The sequence below is a fragment of the Lactuca saligna genome, chromosome 3 (genome assembly GCF_052625555.1).
Source record: "Lactuca saligna cultivar CGN05327 chromosome 3, ASM5262555v1, whole genome shotgun sequence".
In the NCBI taxonomy this organism is placed as follows: Eukaryota; Viridiplantae; Streptophyta; class Magnoliopsida; order Asterales; family Asteraceae; genus Lactuca; species Lactuca saligna.
The window spans coordinates 6,929,896-6,944,952 of record NC_136419.1 but is presented as its reverse complement, the minus strand read 5'-3'; the positions used below and the strand labels follow the sequence as shown (position 1 = coordinate 6,944,952).

Here is a 15,057-nt window from a genome sequence, read left to right as displayed (position 1 = left end):
CTCGTAGGCCGACATTGGTGCCTTCGACCCACTCATACCGAGAAGGTAACTCACCTCATACTGTTGAAGTTCATCGTGAGAAATCCTTAGCTGTTGCCCTGGCAACTCCTCGATCTATCAATACCAAAATAGCACCCAATTAGCAATTAGGTCCCAACCCATGATCTATAATCCATACTTAGGGTAAAACGACCATTTTAGCTCTGGCCTAACAAGATTCATAACTAAGGCCCAAGCCCAAAACTAAACAAGCCCAAAACTCCAAAATCCATAAAGGCCCACTAATGGCCCAATTTTCCAAATTGGGCCCAATTCCTTAAATGGGCCTTCCCTTTTAGTCCAACATATTCTTAGCCCAAAATACCTGATTTCTGATGGCCCACAAAGGCCTAATTAGCAAAGTCCAATGAATGGCTCAAGCCGAGGCCCACTTATATGAAACCCGCTCTGACTGAGTACGCAAGGCGTACTCAGCTGTACGTAGTGTGTATTAGGTTCGTGACTTGTACGCTGCGTGTACCATCTTGTACGCCCTACGTACTCCTCTGTTAAGTCCTTTTTGCTATTAAGCACTTAATGCTTCAAACCAAGGGACCAAATCATAGATCTGAGCTATACTTAACTTCTAAACCCATAAAGTCATTGGCTTGGTGAATTTGTATGCCCCACATAAGCCCAACTCTAAAAATGGCATTATATTCCCATGAAAGTGACCTTAAATCATGCATAACCTGTTCAAGACCTTCAATGTGGCAGCTTTATGTCTTAGGGACTCAAATGGCACCAAGGGTGGCAACCCTAAGCCTAGGAAACAAATTTGAACCATAAAGCTTCATCCTTGGGACCAAAAAGGTCCAAAAACCCAACACAAGAGATCTAAGGAAATAACCATCAAGTTTAAGATTTTATACTTCAAATGAGAGTCAAATGTTGAGGAGGTTCTGGATCTAAAAGCTCTATGTTCTTCAATGAACCTTTAAGAGTGAACACCTTCTTCAGAAGCACCAAAATACTCTTCTAATGACCTTCTAAGCTCCAAGAACACACAAGGAAGGATTAGGGTTTCGTGGTAGATGCTTGAGGGTAAGAGGGTGGCAGATCTTTAAGGCATAATGTTCCTTATATAGTGCCAAACCTTAAAATCTAGGGTTTTGGTCTGAAGGGAGTATGCCTCGTGTACCTCTTAGTACGCCGAACGTACTCACAAACTACCCGCGACCAAATAAATTTATATGCTAGGTGTAACCCAACTTACGTTGGGCGTACGCAGCCACACGTGCATGCATCCTTGCATGCATGAGACTGATCTGCCAAGTATTTCCATTAGGGGCTAATTCTGCCAAAACCTTCAAAGTACCATGACTCCCTCATTCTAGGTCTGTTTCCAATGAACCTTATACCCACAAGGCCCTTCGCTCCTAATAGCTCACCCATGCCTTAATAAAGCCTTCCGATTAAAACCCAAAACCCATAAACGACCGAGATATTGATTTACAGTCATGCCCTTGGCTTCCGAAGACAGAATCGAATACATGGATCACTTAAACCATGGCAACTACATCCAAAATGGGCTAGATCCTTCCTTTCCCGAAGCCCTAAACCCTATGGAAACTGATGATTGGTCCGCAACCTCAAGTAACGAAGAACTTTAAAAAACCGAGTGTTACATCAACACCAAATAACCAAGGGGCCTAAAGATATATCTTTTAATTTAAGGCAAAAGGAACGAATGAACTTTGACTTATATGCTTGTATCTATTACTCATCAAATCGTACATGATACTGTGTTTTATAACATCATGTTACTGACGCGTTTACGCAACACCAATGCATAAAGGACTTGTAAATTACAACTCATATATCTCCGTTTAGAATATAAAATATTATCGTCTTAGAATTACTCATGATATAATCCATGAAGTAATTCCTTGAGCGTGGGTCAATCAAATACTTAAATCTCCATTTCTAAGTACTCATGAAAATTTTAGTAATACAATTGCTATGTCTAAATCCCTAATACAATCTACAATCCAATTCATGACAATCTTAATTTAGTACTTACTTCCCAAAGTATGAGCGACTGTGGAATTTGAATAATTAAAGTATTCAGGAAGTAAATCATGCAAAACAAAACACAAGAATAAATAATTGACAAAGGCAGTAAACAAATTCATAAATAATCTCTATTATTTAATCACCAAAAGTTAATTACATTTATTTTGTTACAAGTTTCAAACTAATCATCTAACTACTAAAACTAATATCATCTCTCAGCCTAATGCTTCTAGCGTGCTGGCTATGCTTAATCCTACTCAAAGCCTTTGTGAGAGGATCTACATGATTATTTTCTGATGATACTCTCTTCATTATGATATGACCTTCCTCAACTTTATGTCTGATATAAAGGTACTTTCTGTCGATATGTCTTGACTTGCCATGATCACTCGATTCTTTGGTCAAATAAATCAATCATTCATTATCACATAAAAGTTCTATTGGTTCCTGAATGGTTGGAACAACTCCAAGATATTCGATGAAGTTATTCAACCATGCTGCTTCCTTTGATGCTTCATTTGCTGCTATGTACTCTGATTCACAGGTAGAATCAACCACTGTGTCATGCTTGGAACTTTTCCAAGTAACTGTTCCTCCATTTAATGTAAATACCCAGCCAAATTGTGAACGAAAGTTATCTCTATATGTTTGAAAGATGGTGTCACTATACTCAGTCACTCTCAATGTATCACTCCCACCAAGGACTTGAACCATGTCCTTCGTCCTTTGCAAATACTTGAGCGTGTTCTTAACTGTTGTCCAATGAGTTCTACCAGGATTTCCCTGATAGCAACTGACCATGCTTAAAGCAAAGGACACATCAAGACGAGTACATGCCATAGCATACATGATCGATCCTAGAACTGAAACATAATAGACTCGACTCATATCAACTATCTCTTCATCCGTACTTGGACTTTGAGTCTTAATCAATTTGGCATTGCTCTGAATATGTAGCTCTCTTTTCTTGGAATTTTCCATACTAAACCATTTTAGTACCTTGTTCAAGTATGTACTTTGACTAAGTCCAATTAGCCTGTTCTTTCTATCTCTCAAAATTCTAATCTCAAAAATATAAGCTACCTCTCCTAGATCCTTCATAGAGAAACACTTTCCAAGCCAAGATTTCACTTCATGAAAGGTTGGAATGTTGTTCCCCATGAGTAGAATGTCATCAACATACAATACTAGAAAAGTTACTATACTCCCTCTCACTTTGACATACACACATTACTCATCCTCACTCTTAGAAAAAACCAAACTCCTTGACCTTTTCATGGAAGCAAATATTCCAGCTGCGAGATCCTTGTTTCAATCCATATATGGATTTCTCAAGCTTACACGTTCTATTGGGAAACTTTGCATCAACAAAACCCTCTGGTTAAATCATGTAAACATCTTCAACCAACTTCCCATTAAAGAAACCGGTTTTGACATTCATCTGCCATATTTCATAATCATTAAAGGCAACTATGGCAAGCATTATCCTAATAGATTTAATCTTAGCCTTTGGCGAGAAGGTCTCATCATAGTCAACCCCTTAGGTTTGAGTAAAGGCCTTCGCAACCAGTTGTGCCTTGAATGTGTGCAAAATTCCATCCATGTCGATCTTATTCTTGAAGATCCACTTGCACCCAACTATCTTTCAACTAGGTTGTTGATCAACCAAATTCCAAACTTGGTTGTCATACATGGATTTGATCTTATTATCCATTCCTCTTTCACTTGGCTGCCTCAAGGCCTGCCATTGCTTCCTTGTAGTTAGCTGGCTTATCCAAATTTATTAGTGTTTGATCACTAATAAATGTATCACCATCCAAAGTTATAACCATAAAACACAGGTGGCATGGTAACTCTATTGGAACGACGAAGAGCTAACGGATTGTCAACTGGATCAACTGGAATTTCTTCCTTTGGTTGAGTGCTAGTGCCTTCTAAGGTTTCTTCATTGGTTGACTCTTGAATCTCTTCAAGGTCAATTGTGTTCATATTGTCCTCTTTGCATATAAGCTCTCTCTCTCGCGAAAGACTCCTCTTCGTGCTACAAACACCACATTTTCACTAGGCCTGTAGAACAAATATCCAAAAGACTTTTGTGGGTAGCCAATGAAAATATATCTCTCACTTCTAGCTTGTAGTTTGTCATGAATCTCTCGTCTAATGAAAGCTTCATAACCCCAGACTTTGATGTGTGCTAATGAGGGAACTTTCCCTGTCCACATTTTGTGAGGTGTTTTGGCAACCTTTTTAGTAGGGACAAGGTTGAGGATATGAGCGGCTGTCCCTAAGGTATACCCTAGAAGGAAATGGGAAGAGTGTCTCGACTTATCATGGAACAAACCATGTCCAACAAGGTTCGATTGCGCCTCTCAGCTAAACCATTAAGTTGTGGTGTCCTAAGAGGAGTCAATTGTGAAACTATTACACATTCCTTGACGTACCCATGGAACTCGATACTAGGATACTCTCCTCCTCTATCAGATCGGAGCATCTTTATCTTTCTGCCTAATTGATTCTCGACTACATGCTTAAACTCTTTGAACTTTTCAAAGGTTTTTTTTATTTATGTTTGATCAAGTAGATATAGCCATACCTACTATAATCATCTATAAATGTAATATAAAATCAATTAGCATCTCTTGTGCTAGATCTGAAAGGTCCACATACATCTGTGTGTATGAGATCCAACAAACCTTCATCTCTTTCATAAGATCTAGTGAAATGTGATTTTGTTATTTTTACCAAAAGACAATATTCACATTCATCATTTGGCTTTAGATCAAATGATTCCAAGACTCCATCCTTTTGGATTTGGGTGATGCGTTTCTTGTTAATATAACTCTCCAAGCTTCCAATCTCCTTCAAATATCGATTATAGGACTCCACTATCGACTATATCAAATGGTATGCATATTTTTTTTCTTTTTAGATGCGCAATATTCTTTTTACATTAAAATAATTATATCAATAACAATTAATAATTTTTCTTTTAAGCTTTTTTTTAGCAATGAACATAATGGTGGAACTCCGTTATCAAATGACAGACAATACTCTGCAATATGTAATCCAATGCAGTCAACAAATTCATCCACAATTATTCAAAGATATTCATCCAACAACTTATCTTCATTTGTGTACAAGTTAAAAAGAAACCCTGGAATTATTTCTCTAATGTGATAAACTGATTGTTGCCTTATTGAGAGTTAAAAGTATAATTTAGGGTCTTCGATTAATCCCCGTCGAGTTCAATTAATCGCTTAACGTCAGTCGGCTGCCGAGCGATTTTCACAACATTGAAATAAACATAAACCCCTCTTCAACTTCAACGTGCAAAATGGGTTCCTAAAAACAAGAGAAAGGTTGGTTAATCATACATGACACCAAATGCCTGAAAAATCAATTAAAATCAATTGGGAAATTTTGTCAAATAACCAAGAAATGAGGTGGGGTTGAAAAATATGACCATGAAAATCAGATGTTTATAAAATGACCAAGGTTTTTGCAGAGAAGCGCTCTGAGGAATTGGACATTTGTGCAAAAAGACAAAAACTAACGTCTAAGGACACCATTTCCGCAGAGGCCATACCATTTCTGCAGAAACCTGCTCTGCAGAACTGCCCGTCAGATGTCAGTTTTTGTCTTTTTGCACAAGTGTCCAATTCCTCACGGAAACCTCGGTTATTTTATGAAAAACCATTTTTCAAGCCCACCTCATTTTTTGGTTATTTGACAAATTTTTCCAAATCATTTGGGGGTTGGGAAAATAACAGCAGTGACCGAAGACCAGGCCACCAGCAGTTAGCATTGTATCTTGACACTAAAACCAGCAGAAGCAACTTCCTTATCCTTATGGGTTAATATAGCAACAACAAACATGATTGATATCCTTTTCCTTTTAAATAGGGAAGCCAAACATTTTTTGGTTACAAGCCACTGCATTTAACAAACATGATATATCATATCCATTCATTTAATCAGTGCAGTGCTTTCCAGACAGTAAAATCTATTTAATACAAAATTTTCATATCAATCAATCGATTGATCAACAGTCATCATGTAAATTGATATGATATATCAATCAATCGTTGTTAGGCTACTCAAGGCTCAAAAAGCTTTAATCAGATGGACCAAAAGTTAAAGGAAAGGAAACATTAAAGACAGTTTCTGCACAGTTGACCAAATAAAGCATTGTAAAAACCAAGACCTCTCTTACAATATTGGTTTTTTTTTTTTTTTTTAACTGCAACAAAGAAGGAAAAACAACAAGTACAACATACCTGGCAGGGAGGGACAAAGAGGACGCAGGCTGTTTGTTGGCTTAGAGCAATAGTGACGAAGAACCAGATTTTTTACCTTCTGAATGCAAATGAATATACTAAACTACTTTTGATGTTTATGTAATTAATAGGCTGAGGGTAATTTGGTAATATCAGTAGCCAATTTTTTATTCTCTCCAAATCCCTCCATTTTAGGAGGAAAGTTTTTCTTTTTCTTGCCACTTCTTTCACAAAAATGAGGGCGCATGATTTTCCTTCCCCTCTTTCTTCTCAATTTCTTTCACTTCTGAACCCAGGAACATATATGTTAGAGGGTGTGATGGTTAAGAGAAAAGAGATGAAACCGAAGACTGATCAGGTCACAAAGGCTTATCAAGTCTTTTAATTTACGTGTACAGTTAAGTTAGCCCATATACTCATCTAGTAAATAAATTAGTCAAAGTAAAAAAAAAAAAAAAAAAGCCTCACGCCTCACTTTGGTAAGGTGTCAAAATGCCTTTTTATACGAACCTGATTGTGGTTCTTTGGGGGTCTGCAAGTCTACATCTGGTAATCTAGGCACCTGAAACATGTCATCCTCATTTCATTTTTTACAATTTAACATCATCATCATCATCTTCTTCACAAATTTTAAAATACTTAAAGGGTATATCAAACGTTATGCTTATCCAGATACAACATTATGATATCACCCACTACCAAAATAAGGGAGAAAGTACCTGTTGCTGATTCAGGGGGTGGGGTGTTTGGGATTTTGCGCTTACTGCCTTATTGCAGTTTCTTTTCAAGTGTTTGGATAAATTAAAACAAGTTTTTGTTGGTTACTTACACATATAATCAGAATTTACCTTACACTAAAAAAAATACCTTTTCAACTAATCCAAACACCGTTTAAAAAACTCCTTTCTGACACCAGATAAGCAAATAAGCACTTTAAAAAAAAAAAAAAAAAAAAAGCATTAAGTTGTTTTAAATAAGCAAAATCCCAATCACCCCCTCAGTACTATTTCACCAGACTTCTAACAAACAGAGGAAACCAGACAACCAAATCACTGCACATTTCCAAAACAAAACCACTTTCAGTAATCCAACAACACTTCATCTAAAACAATAACATCAAACTGCAAAAAACTTACAAATCATGTCATATCATTCTCTTCCACTGTCAATCATCTGAACCTCTTCCTGCTTTGACATCAACAGAAAAGGTATACTCCTGATCGCATCCCATGTAAGAGTCGCACATGAAATACAGAGTAAAGCTCTTCTTCCCTAAAGCATCACTCGGGGCAGTGATGTTATCAAGCTTCACCTTGGCCTTCCTCTGCAACGAAACCCTCTTGATTGCAAGCAACTGGTTGCTCTTTGTGTCACCAACCACCAACCACCACCCCTCCTCTTTCCCTTTCGGATACCTCGGGGCATCCACCGGTCCCACCTCGGTCCTACCCTCCAAATCCCTTTCAAGAGTCACCACCATAGTGAACTCCTCTCCAGCCCTAATGTTGTCACCATCCACCACATCATACGACAAATCAATATTAGGAAAACGGTTGCAGAACTTTGCGATATCCATGAGCTGAGGATCCGACATCTGTAAGAGCTCCCTTCTCTCATCGTCCTCCATTTCCACCAAGTCAAACACAGTCTCGATGCTCCTTCCAGGGTTTTCTTGGCATCTCTTGGCGAGATCTTTTGTAAAATGAGGCAGCTGTAACAGAACAGAGTCTCTCTCCCACATGCCTTGTGTCACCATCTGGCTCACTTCCATGGCCAGAAGAGCCAAGCTAAGCCATCCGTTGCTTGAAATAACATCAACCATGGCCTGAAGCAACCTGCTTGCAGATAGCACCACTTCTTGCTGGTCAGAACCCAGATTCCCACCAACCGTTTGTCTAGCAAAGTGAGCTTGAAGCAGTGCATTCGCCTTCACGTGTGGGTCCGCGTATTTCGGGTTCTCAAAAGAAAACCTCTGATGATGGATCAACCTGCGTATCAATTCCTCTTCTCCAGGGCGTACCGGAAGTTGTTCATACTCTGAAGCAGAAGCCAGAATCTCTAAAAAGCCCTTCAGCTTTGTCTTTGTGGTCAAAGAAGAACTGAAACGTTCTATTGTTGTGTAACTGATGTAATAATAACAAGCAATCATACCTGGATTGTTAGGGGAAAGATAAAAAACACCATCTATTGTAACACAATCGCTAGCTTCCAAATCGCTTAAAGTGTTCTCCACAAGCTCAGACAGGTGATCCGAGAGATGCCTTTGACTCACACCTTGAAGATTGTAGTAATTTGGGTTCTGTGTTAGCCTCCTGTACATGAATGTCCAGGTCAGATAATCAACAGCATCTTGCTTGTTGGCAATCACTTCAACAACCACCTCAGCATTCAAGTTATCATGTAGGTGGTGATGCAGATGGCTTTCAACTGGGAATGCTTCAAATAAGAACTTCTTGTAGTATTCCTTACGTGGTGCATGACAAAAGATGACACATTTTCCAGAATTATCCACAAGAGGCCGACTTGCATGGCCCATCATCTGAAGAAGATCCGTAACTGGATAATCAGTGTGTGCGTTTTCCCTTCCATCATAGTACTGCGTTCCCATAACAACCACCAAATGTGCACGAAGAGAAACCCCCCAACACATGGTACCACTCATCACACATACCTGAATACAACCAGTTTCAAACAGTGTCCTGACTATATCTTGGTCAGTTGTTGTTAGACCCTCATGCAGATATCCAACACCATATACCAGAGTTTCCTTCAACATGGGTTCTTTAATTCTCTCGATAAATGGGCTTATCTCATTTTCAGATTGAAGTAAGAACAAAGGCTTCTCTCCATTTTTGAATGTACTTTCAGCACTCGAGTATGTCACCAGATCCACAGCTGTTAACCGAACGTGTTTCCTTGTGGGAACAAAGACGATGGCTGGTTTTCCATTCTTGGCATGTTGGACAATAGCAGTGTAGGTAGGTTTGCTCATGGCTTGCATTCTGGCTTCAAAATTAGCTATGTCTATCCCTTGAATATGGATTTCCAAAGGTACAGGCCTAATACCTGGTGGGAAATTGAAAAGACCATGTGATGTGGCCCCAATCCATTCCCCTAAATCTTTGGCATTAGCAAGTGAAGTGGATAGTGCCACTATCCGAATGTTATGACCCTGACTAGCAATGTATCTCATCCTAGAGACAATCACCTCCAACACTTGCCCATCTTGACCCCCAATCAAATGCAACTCATCAACAATAAAAAGACTTACTTGCTGAATATGCTTTCGCTGCTTCCATCTACGAGACAAAGCATCCCATCTATCAGGAGTGCTGATTATCACCTGCCCTTTTTCAAGAAGCTTCAAATCTGTGGCTGTTTCCCCAGTCAACTCACACACCCTCAGCCCAAGTCCATCTCCGAATTTCTTTTTCCATTCGTTATAACGCTCCTTGGCAAGTGCTTCGACAGGAGCAATGTAAACAGCACGCATGACACCCTCTGAAACTTTCTGATGGTTCCTTAAAACTGCAAACTCTGCACATATGGTCTTCCCGCTGCCAGTTGGCGCAGCAACTAGCACATTATCATCAGTGTTGTAAAGTACTGTGAAGACTTGAGTTTGGACAGGGTTAAAGTGTTTAAATTCTTGATAAAGTGCTTCGTATAATGGATTTCTCAAAGCAGTCACAGGGAGTGGATGCAAGTCTAGCAGCTCTGTTGGTGGAGGGTACTTTTCCGGTAAGATTAGATGGCGGAAAGAAACGGGCAAAACAGACAGGGATCCAAGCCATCTGTCCGAGACAACCTTAATGAAGTACTGAGGTGGCAAAGGTTCATAAATCGGGACTGTGAAACTCAAGGTGTGATCCTCATCAATGTATTGTTTCTTCAACAAGAAATACTCGTTATGGAGTATGTATTCCCCATCATTATCTTCTACAATCACCCAAAACGGCTCAACATACCCATGAATCCTGTCTTCCCACTGAAAATCTGGAGTGATAGTGAGTTCCACCCTCAAGATGGTGCGGGTGATTGGTTGAACATGTGCTGCAAGATTAAGTTTTGGGAATTGGTGAATGCACTTGTGAAGATTTCTCCCCAATTTAGGGGCTCGAACAAGCTCTCCCAGCTCCTGTGATGACAGATCATAATATCTTTCCCATGCCAGATCCTTCTTCTCCAGTTTCATCAGAATGTCACTTTTAATCTCGTGAAATTGGCGTAGAGGGGTTTGTACGCTCCAGATCCTCTTGTTAATCATTTTGCACAAGTTCAAGGCTTTCTCAGCTAACTGGGCCCACCCTCTTTTCAATACAATCTCAAAAAGAGCACGCATAAGACGTCCTGCGCTCTGAAAACCAAAAATTAACTCAAGTTAGAAAAGAATTATCGTAAGAGTAAAAAGGAAGAAACATTGATAAATATGTAAGCGATAAAACTAACCTGAGTTATGAACACCATGTCAGATGTCAAAGAAAGTCCTTCAAGCTTTAACTGAGAAATATAAGCCTGGAGTAAGACATTGATCTTTGCACTGGGCTCTTCTAAACTTTCCTTGATAGGATTAGGAACACGGTCCAAAAGCTTTGCAAGTTCCATTTTCTCATCCTGTCTTACTATTACGTATTTAAACTCCTCGCTTAGTGAAAACAATCTACAAAGCTCAATGTCACTCATGGTAGGCTTCAAATACTCATTGTAAGTGGCAACAGTTCCATGAGTTATGTAATAATAACTTGCAATTCGACCCAAATCAGTAGCCAGAAAATATCCACTTTTTCTATCATACTTCACCAGATTGTTTTTATCCAGTATTGTGGCAGCAGAATGAACCTGCAAGAAACAAAAATATCCATTATTTTTATCCAGTATTGTGGCAGAAGAAATATTAATATGGGGTATAAAACCTACCAGATCAGATCTCCTATCCAGAAGTAAAGGATCTCTTGTCAGAGCATCTGCTGATAAACCATAGAGTGTAGGGTTGCCCATCATGCGAACATATAAATAAGTATGGCGAAGCCAATTGAGGGCTTCTTTTGCATTCTGCACGGTTCCAAGGACTATTTCTGCATTCAACTGATCAGCCAACTTGGCTACAAACTGACTTTCAATAGGAAGCTGTTGATTCATCAGTGAAAGATAGTATTGCATCTCACTGTGTCCAGTAATAACAATACCTTCACCATAAGTATCAAACTGTGGTCTCCCTGCACGACCCAACATCTGCATCACATCCAGAGGACTAAGCTCTGCCCAGGCTCCTTTTTCTGGGTTATAAATCTGGGTTCCTTTAATAATCACAGTGTGGGCAGGCAAGTTCACGCCCCATGCAAGAGTAGCTGTTGAAACCAGTACTTGAATGTGCCCATGAGCAAATAATACCTCAACAAGATCACGATCAGCCCTGGCCATTCCTGCAGTATGAATTGCAAGACCATAGGGCAATAGATCCTTCAGATCATTGCTTTTCACCAGCTCAGTATGATCACGCAGTATCTCACGACTTGCACTATCCTCTTTCAAAAAGATCCCCAGGGTGTCATTGGCAAGAGCAGTGTCTCTAATTGCACGTGCAGTCTTTGTTGTCTCTTTCCTTGAATGCACAAATATAAGCACCTGATGCTTTCCAGCCACTCCAATCACCTTTTTATAACAAATATCATTCATCAACTGAAATCTCTGCAATGGCTTTTTTACTGTGATTCCAATATACTGTTGAGCAAGTGGGCAAGGTCTGTAACTATTGTCAAAATGAAACAGGCCTTTCTCCAAGTCAACTCGCATAAATAATGCAACATCATCATAATTGGGAAGTGTTGCAGATAGCCCAACCAACCGAATATGTTCCTTTGTGGTCTCAATTTGTCTAACAGTTCTTGCCACAATACTCTCCAGAACAGGTCCTCTGTTATCATGCAGAAGATGAATTTCATCAATAATTAGAAGTTTCACAAGATGAGTATAAGTGCGGCCTTCTGATTTTCTTGTTATAATATCCCACTTTTCTGGTGTGGTGACAATGATTTGTGTTTCCTCAATCTGTTGACAGGTCAAAGATTGATCTCCACTCAACTCCTTCACAATGATGCCATAGTGCGGCTCTAAACGATTAGATAGATTACCAACGATTTCAGCAACAAGGGCTTTCATTGGTGCCACATAGACAATCTTGTAGTCACTGCGGTTGAACGTACCATCCTCATTCATATGTAAACCTATCTGCTGCAGAATCGTGAGCATAGCAACATTGGTCTTCCCTGCTCCAGTGGGGGCACAGAGCAAAAGATTGTCTGCTTTGAACAGAGCAGTCTCATAAACTTTACTCTGAACCCTATTTAACTGATTCATCCCCTCAAAAGCTGGTTGTGCCCAGCTTGGCATGGTTGAGATCTTTACAAGCTTCTCATCAGGAGCAAGTGGTTTGGGCTTCAATGCTGGCACATGAACCTCTTCGTACCCCTTGCTGTGATTTCTGTAAGAGCCTAAAGGAAGCTCACACTTCTTATTTGCCATCAAAAGTCCACCTTCCTGAAACGCAATGCTCTCAAGATCAAGCAACTGTCTTTGACCATTTAACCAACCGTTCTCAGGATCCCTGTCAACAACATCCCTTCGACCACGATCCCCGTTTCCACCACCACTCTCATCCTTCAACCGCCTTGCTTCTTCTCTTATGCTTTTCTCCAAGTTCTTCTGCCTCTCTTTTGCTGTTGCCCTTGTGGCATGCAGTTGTTCCAATATTGCAGCCAAATCAGGCCCCAGTCCCATCATTTGTTCTTCAATTTGCTTCCTTTGTTCTTGATCTTCAGCCCTTGCAAGACGGCTACACCACACAATCTTCAGTCTGTTCCTCAAAAGGTACTTTATCTGACTGAACTTATCAAACTGAAGATGCACCAATAGCTTCGTTTCGACTTCACGGTCATCACCTTCTTCAAGAATCTTCAGTACCTCTTCAGCAAGCTTCTGGCTTTGCTGTGGATCAATCTGCTGCTCATAAGCCTGGGAGATCTTCCTCTGAAGCCAATAAGCATCAATGTCCTGTACATTAAGTGTCATACCCTCATTAGCATCTTGTGAGTCGTCATCATCCATACCCCCACCCATTTGCATAGCATTGTTCCCATCTCTGTCCAAAACATCATCTTCTTCCTTGTCGTCATCTTCCTGTACAATATCAAGATCATTCTCTTCATCATCCTCTTCATTCTCTTCAAATTCAACAGCTACACCAACATCATCATCAAGAGCATCTTCACCATTTGCAGCATTAGAACCAGCAGCATCACCGCCTGCATCTTGAAAATCTGTTATAAGCCTCCCAATAGAGACTAACTGGTCAAACACCTGGCTCGGTATAGGGTTTAGCAATTTCTCAATATCCTTCTTCTTGTCCGGGTTCTTCAAAGTATCATTCTTCAGCACAGCCAATATCTCATCTGCAGCACCACTGACAATATTCAAAGGCTGACCACCCAATTGGGTCTGTATGACACTAAGAATTGCCTCATATGCAGCTCGAGTTTCTTTCGTCTTTGGCTGATAAACCCCTTCCTCTGTTGATGTAAGGACACTCTCTTCTTGAAGACGCCGCCTCTTGCTCTGTCTGTTATTCCCAGCTTCAGCAGAAGCAAGTGATGATGGTTCACGTTCCTTCTTCTTCTTGGACTTGGTGATTGTCTCATCCAACTCTGCAGGTCTCCCTCTGTAAGCACGGTCACCAAAACTCTTGGGATCTATCTTCCCATACAAAGACTCAGGCTCCCCAGTTGGCTCATGCGTATCTTGTGGAGACCGAGAATCCGTTGTCAACACAAGGCTAGAGTTGGCTCTGTATTCATACTGTTTAAATCGGGCATGTGCCTCAGCACCACCACCTAAATGTGCCATCTCTAATCAACCACTTCCAATTCCACAAACCCTACAATCACCAAAATCAATTCGAATCAGTCAATTAAGTATAACAACCTCACGTAGTACGGTAAATATACGACTTTCCAGATCGATAAACTCTATATCCACCAAAAACATATTTAAACAAGTAAAGAAAGCAAAATTTTAAAAGCCCTTAGGTATTACGCGGTAAATGAACACGTATCAAATTCAATAAACCTTGTAAATCGATAAACAGATGTAGAAACCACGCCTTGAACCCCCATTCAACGATATATACCACGCTAGATAAAACCTATAAACATGACAATAACTAAAACTAGGGTTTTAGTTTTGAATCGATTTGAACTGTAAGAAAATTTAACCAAGGATGAGATTGAATAGACGTAAGGAAGACGAAAACATACCCGTATTCGGAATTCAAATTCTTGAGCGGTGGGCGGTGGCGAGATCGGAAAGTATAACTTTTGTATGAGCGATGATTGGATATTTATACGACACGCACGGTGTGCTTTTGATCCGCGATTTCACAAGTTTGCCTTGCTCCCAACGCAACTATCGTTCCAGGTCGTTATCGTTATGACCATAATTCTGAGCTGAGCTGCCAATTGTGGTTGGGTATGCTGTATTTTTTTAAGAAATTACATATCACCCCCTGTTGAAAACGTTTTTATGTTTAGCCCTGATTATTATTATTATTATTATTATCTGTTACTAGTTGGTTGGCCTTGTAGAGATGATGGTCGAGTAATATATTCAGGTTTTGGGTAATTCGGGTTTTTCATGTTAAAAAAATTACCAATTACCCGACCCAAATTAAGTT

At 39.9% G+C, this 15,057-nt stretch overlaps 2 protein-coding genes across 10 annotated transcripts; both read right to left on the bottom strand.

Moving 5' to 3' along the window:
* Positions 1-2,469: 2,469 nt before the first annotated feature.
* Positions 2,470-2,856, bottom strand: LOC145035166 (secreted RxLR effector protein 161-like). Its single transcript, XM_078983756.1, has one exon. The coding sequence runs from the start codon at positions 2,854-2,856 to the stop codon at positions 2,470-2,472; it is 387 nt and encodes a 128-aa protein (XP_078839882.1).
* Positions 2,857-5,085: 2,229 nt separating this feature from the next.
* On the bottom strand, positions 5,086-14,819 carry LOC145034350 (DExH-box ATP-dependent RNA helicase DExH12-like). Of its 9 annotated transcripts, none has more exons than XR_013678046.1 (8): positions 14,642-14,819; positions 14,454-14,529; positions 11,250-14,262; positions 10,782-11,171; positions 7,469-10,689; positions 7,052-7,384; positions 6,843-6,894; positions 5,086-6,618 (listed from the first exon to the last, which is right to left on the bottom strand). XR_013678046.1 is itself a non-coding variant. In XM_078982737.1 (6 exons), exons 3-5 carry the CDS (start codon positions 14,229-14,231, stop codon positions 7,498-7,500), a joined length of 6,564 nt encoding a protein of 2,187 aa, XP_078838863.1. In that variant the 5' UTR covers positions 14,232-14,262; positions 14,454-14,547; positions 14,642-14,819; the 3' UTR covers positions 5,086-7,384; positions 7,469-7,497. The 9 variants fall into 9 exon arrangements, 2 of the variants coding, with proteins under 2 accessions (XP_078838863.1, XP_078838864.1); XR_013678048.1 differs by having other exon boundaries at positions 5,086-5,397; XR_013678043.1 differs by having other exon boundaries at positions 5,086-5,988; positions 6,333-7,384.
* Positions 14,820-15,057: the final 238 nt, after the last annotated feature.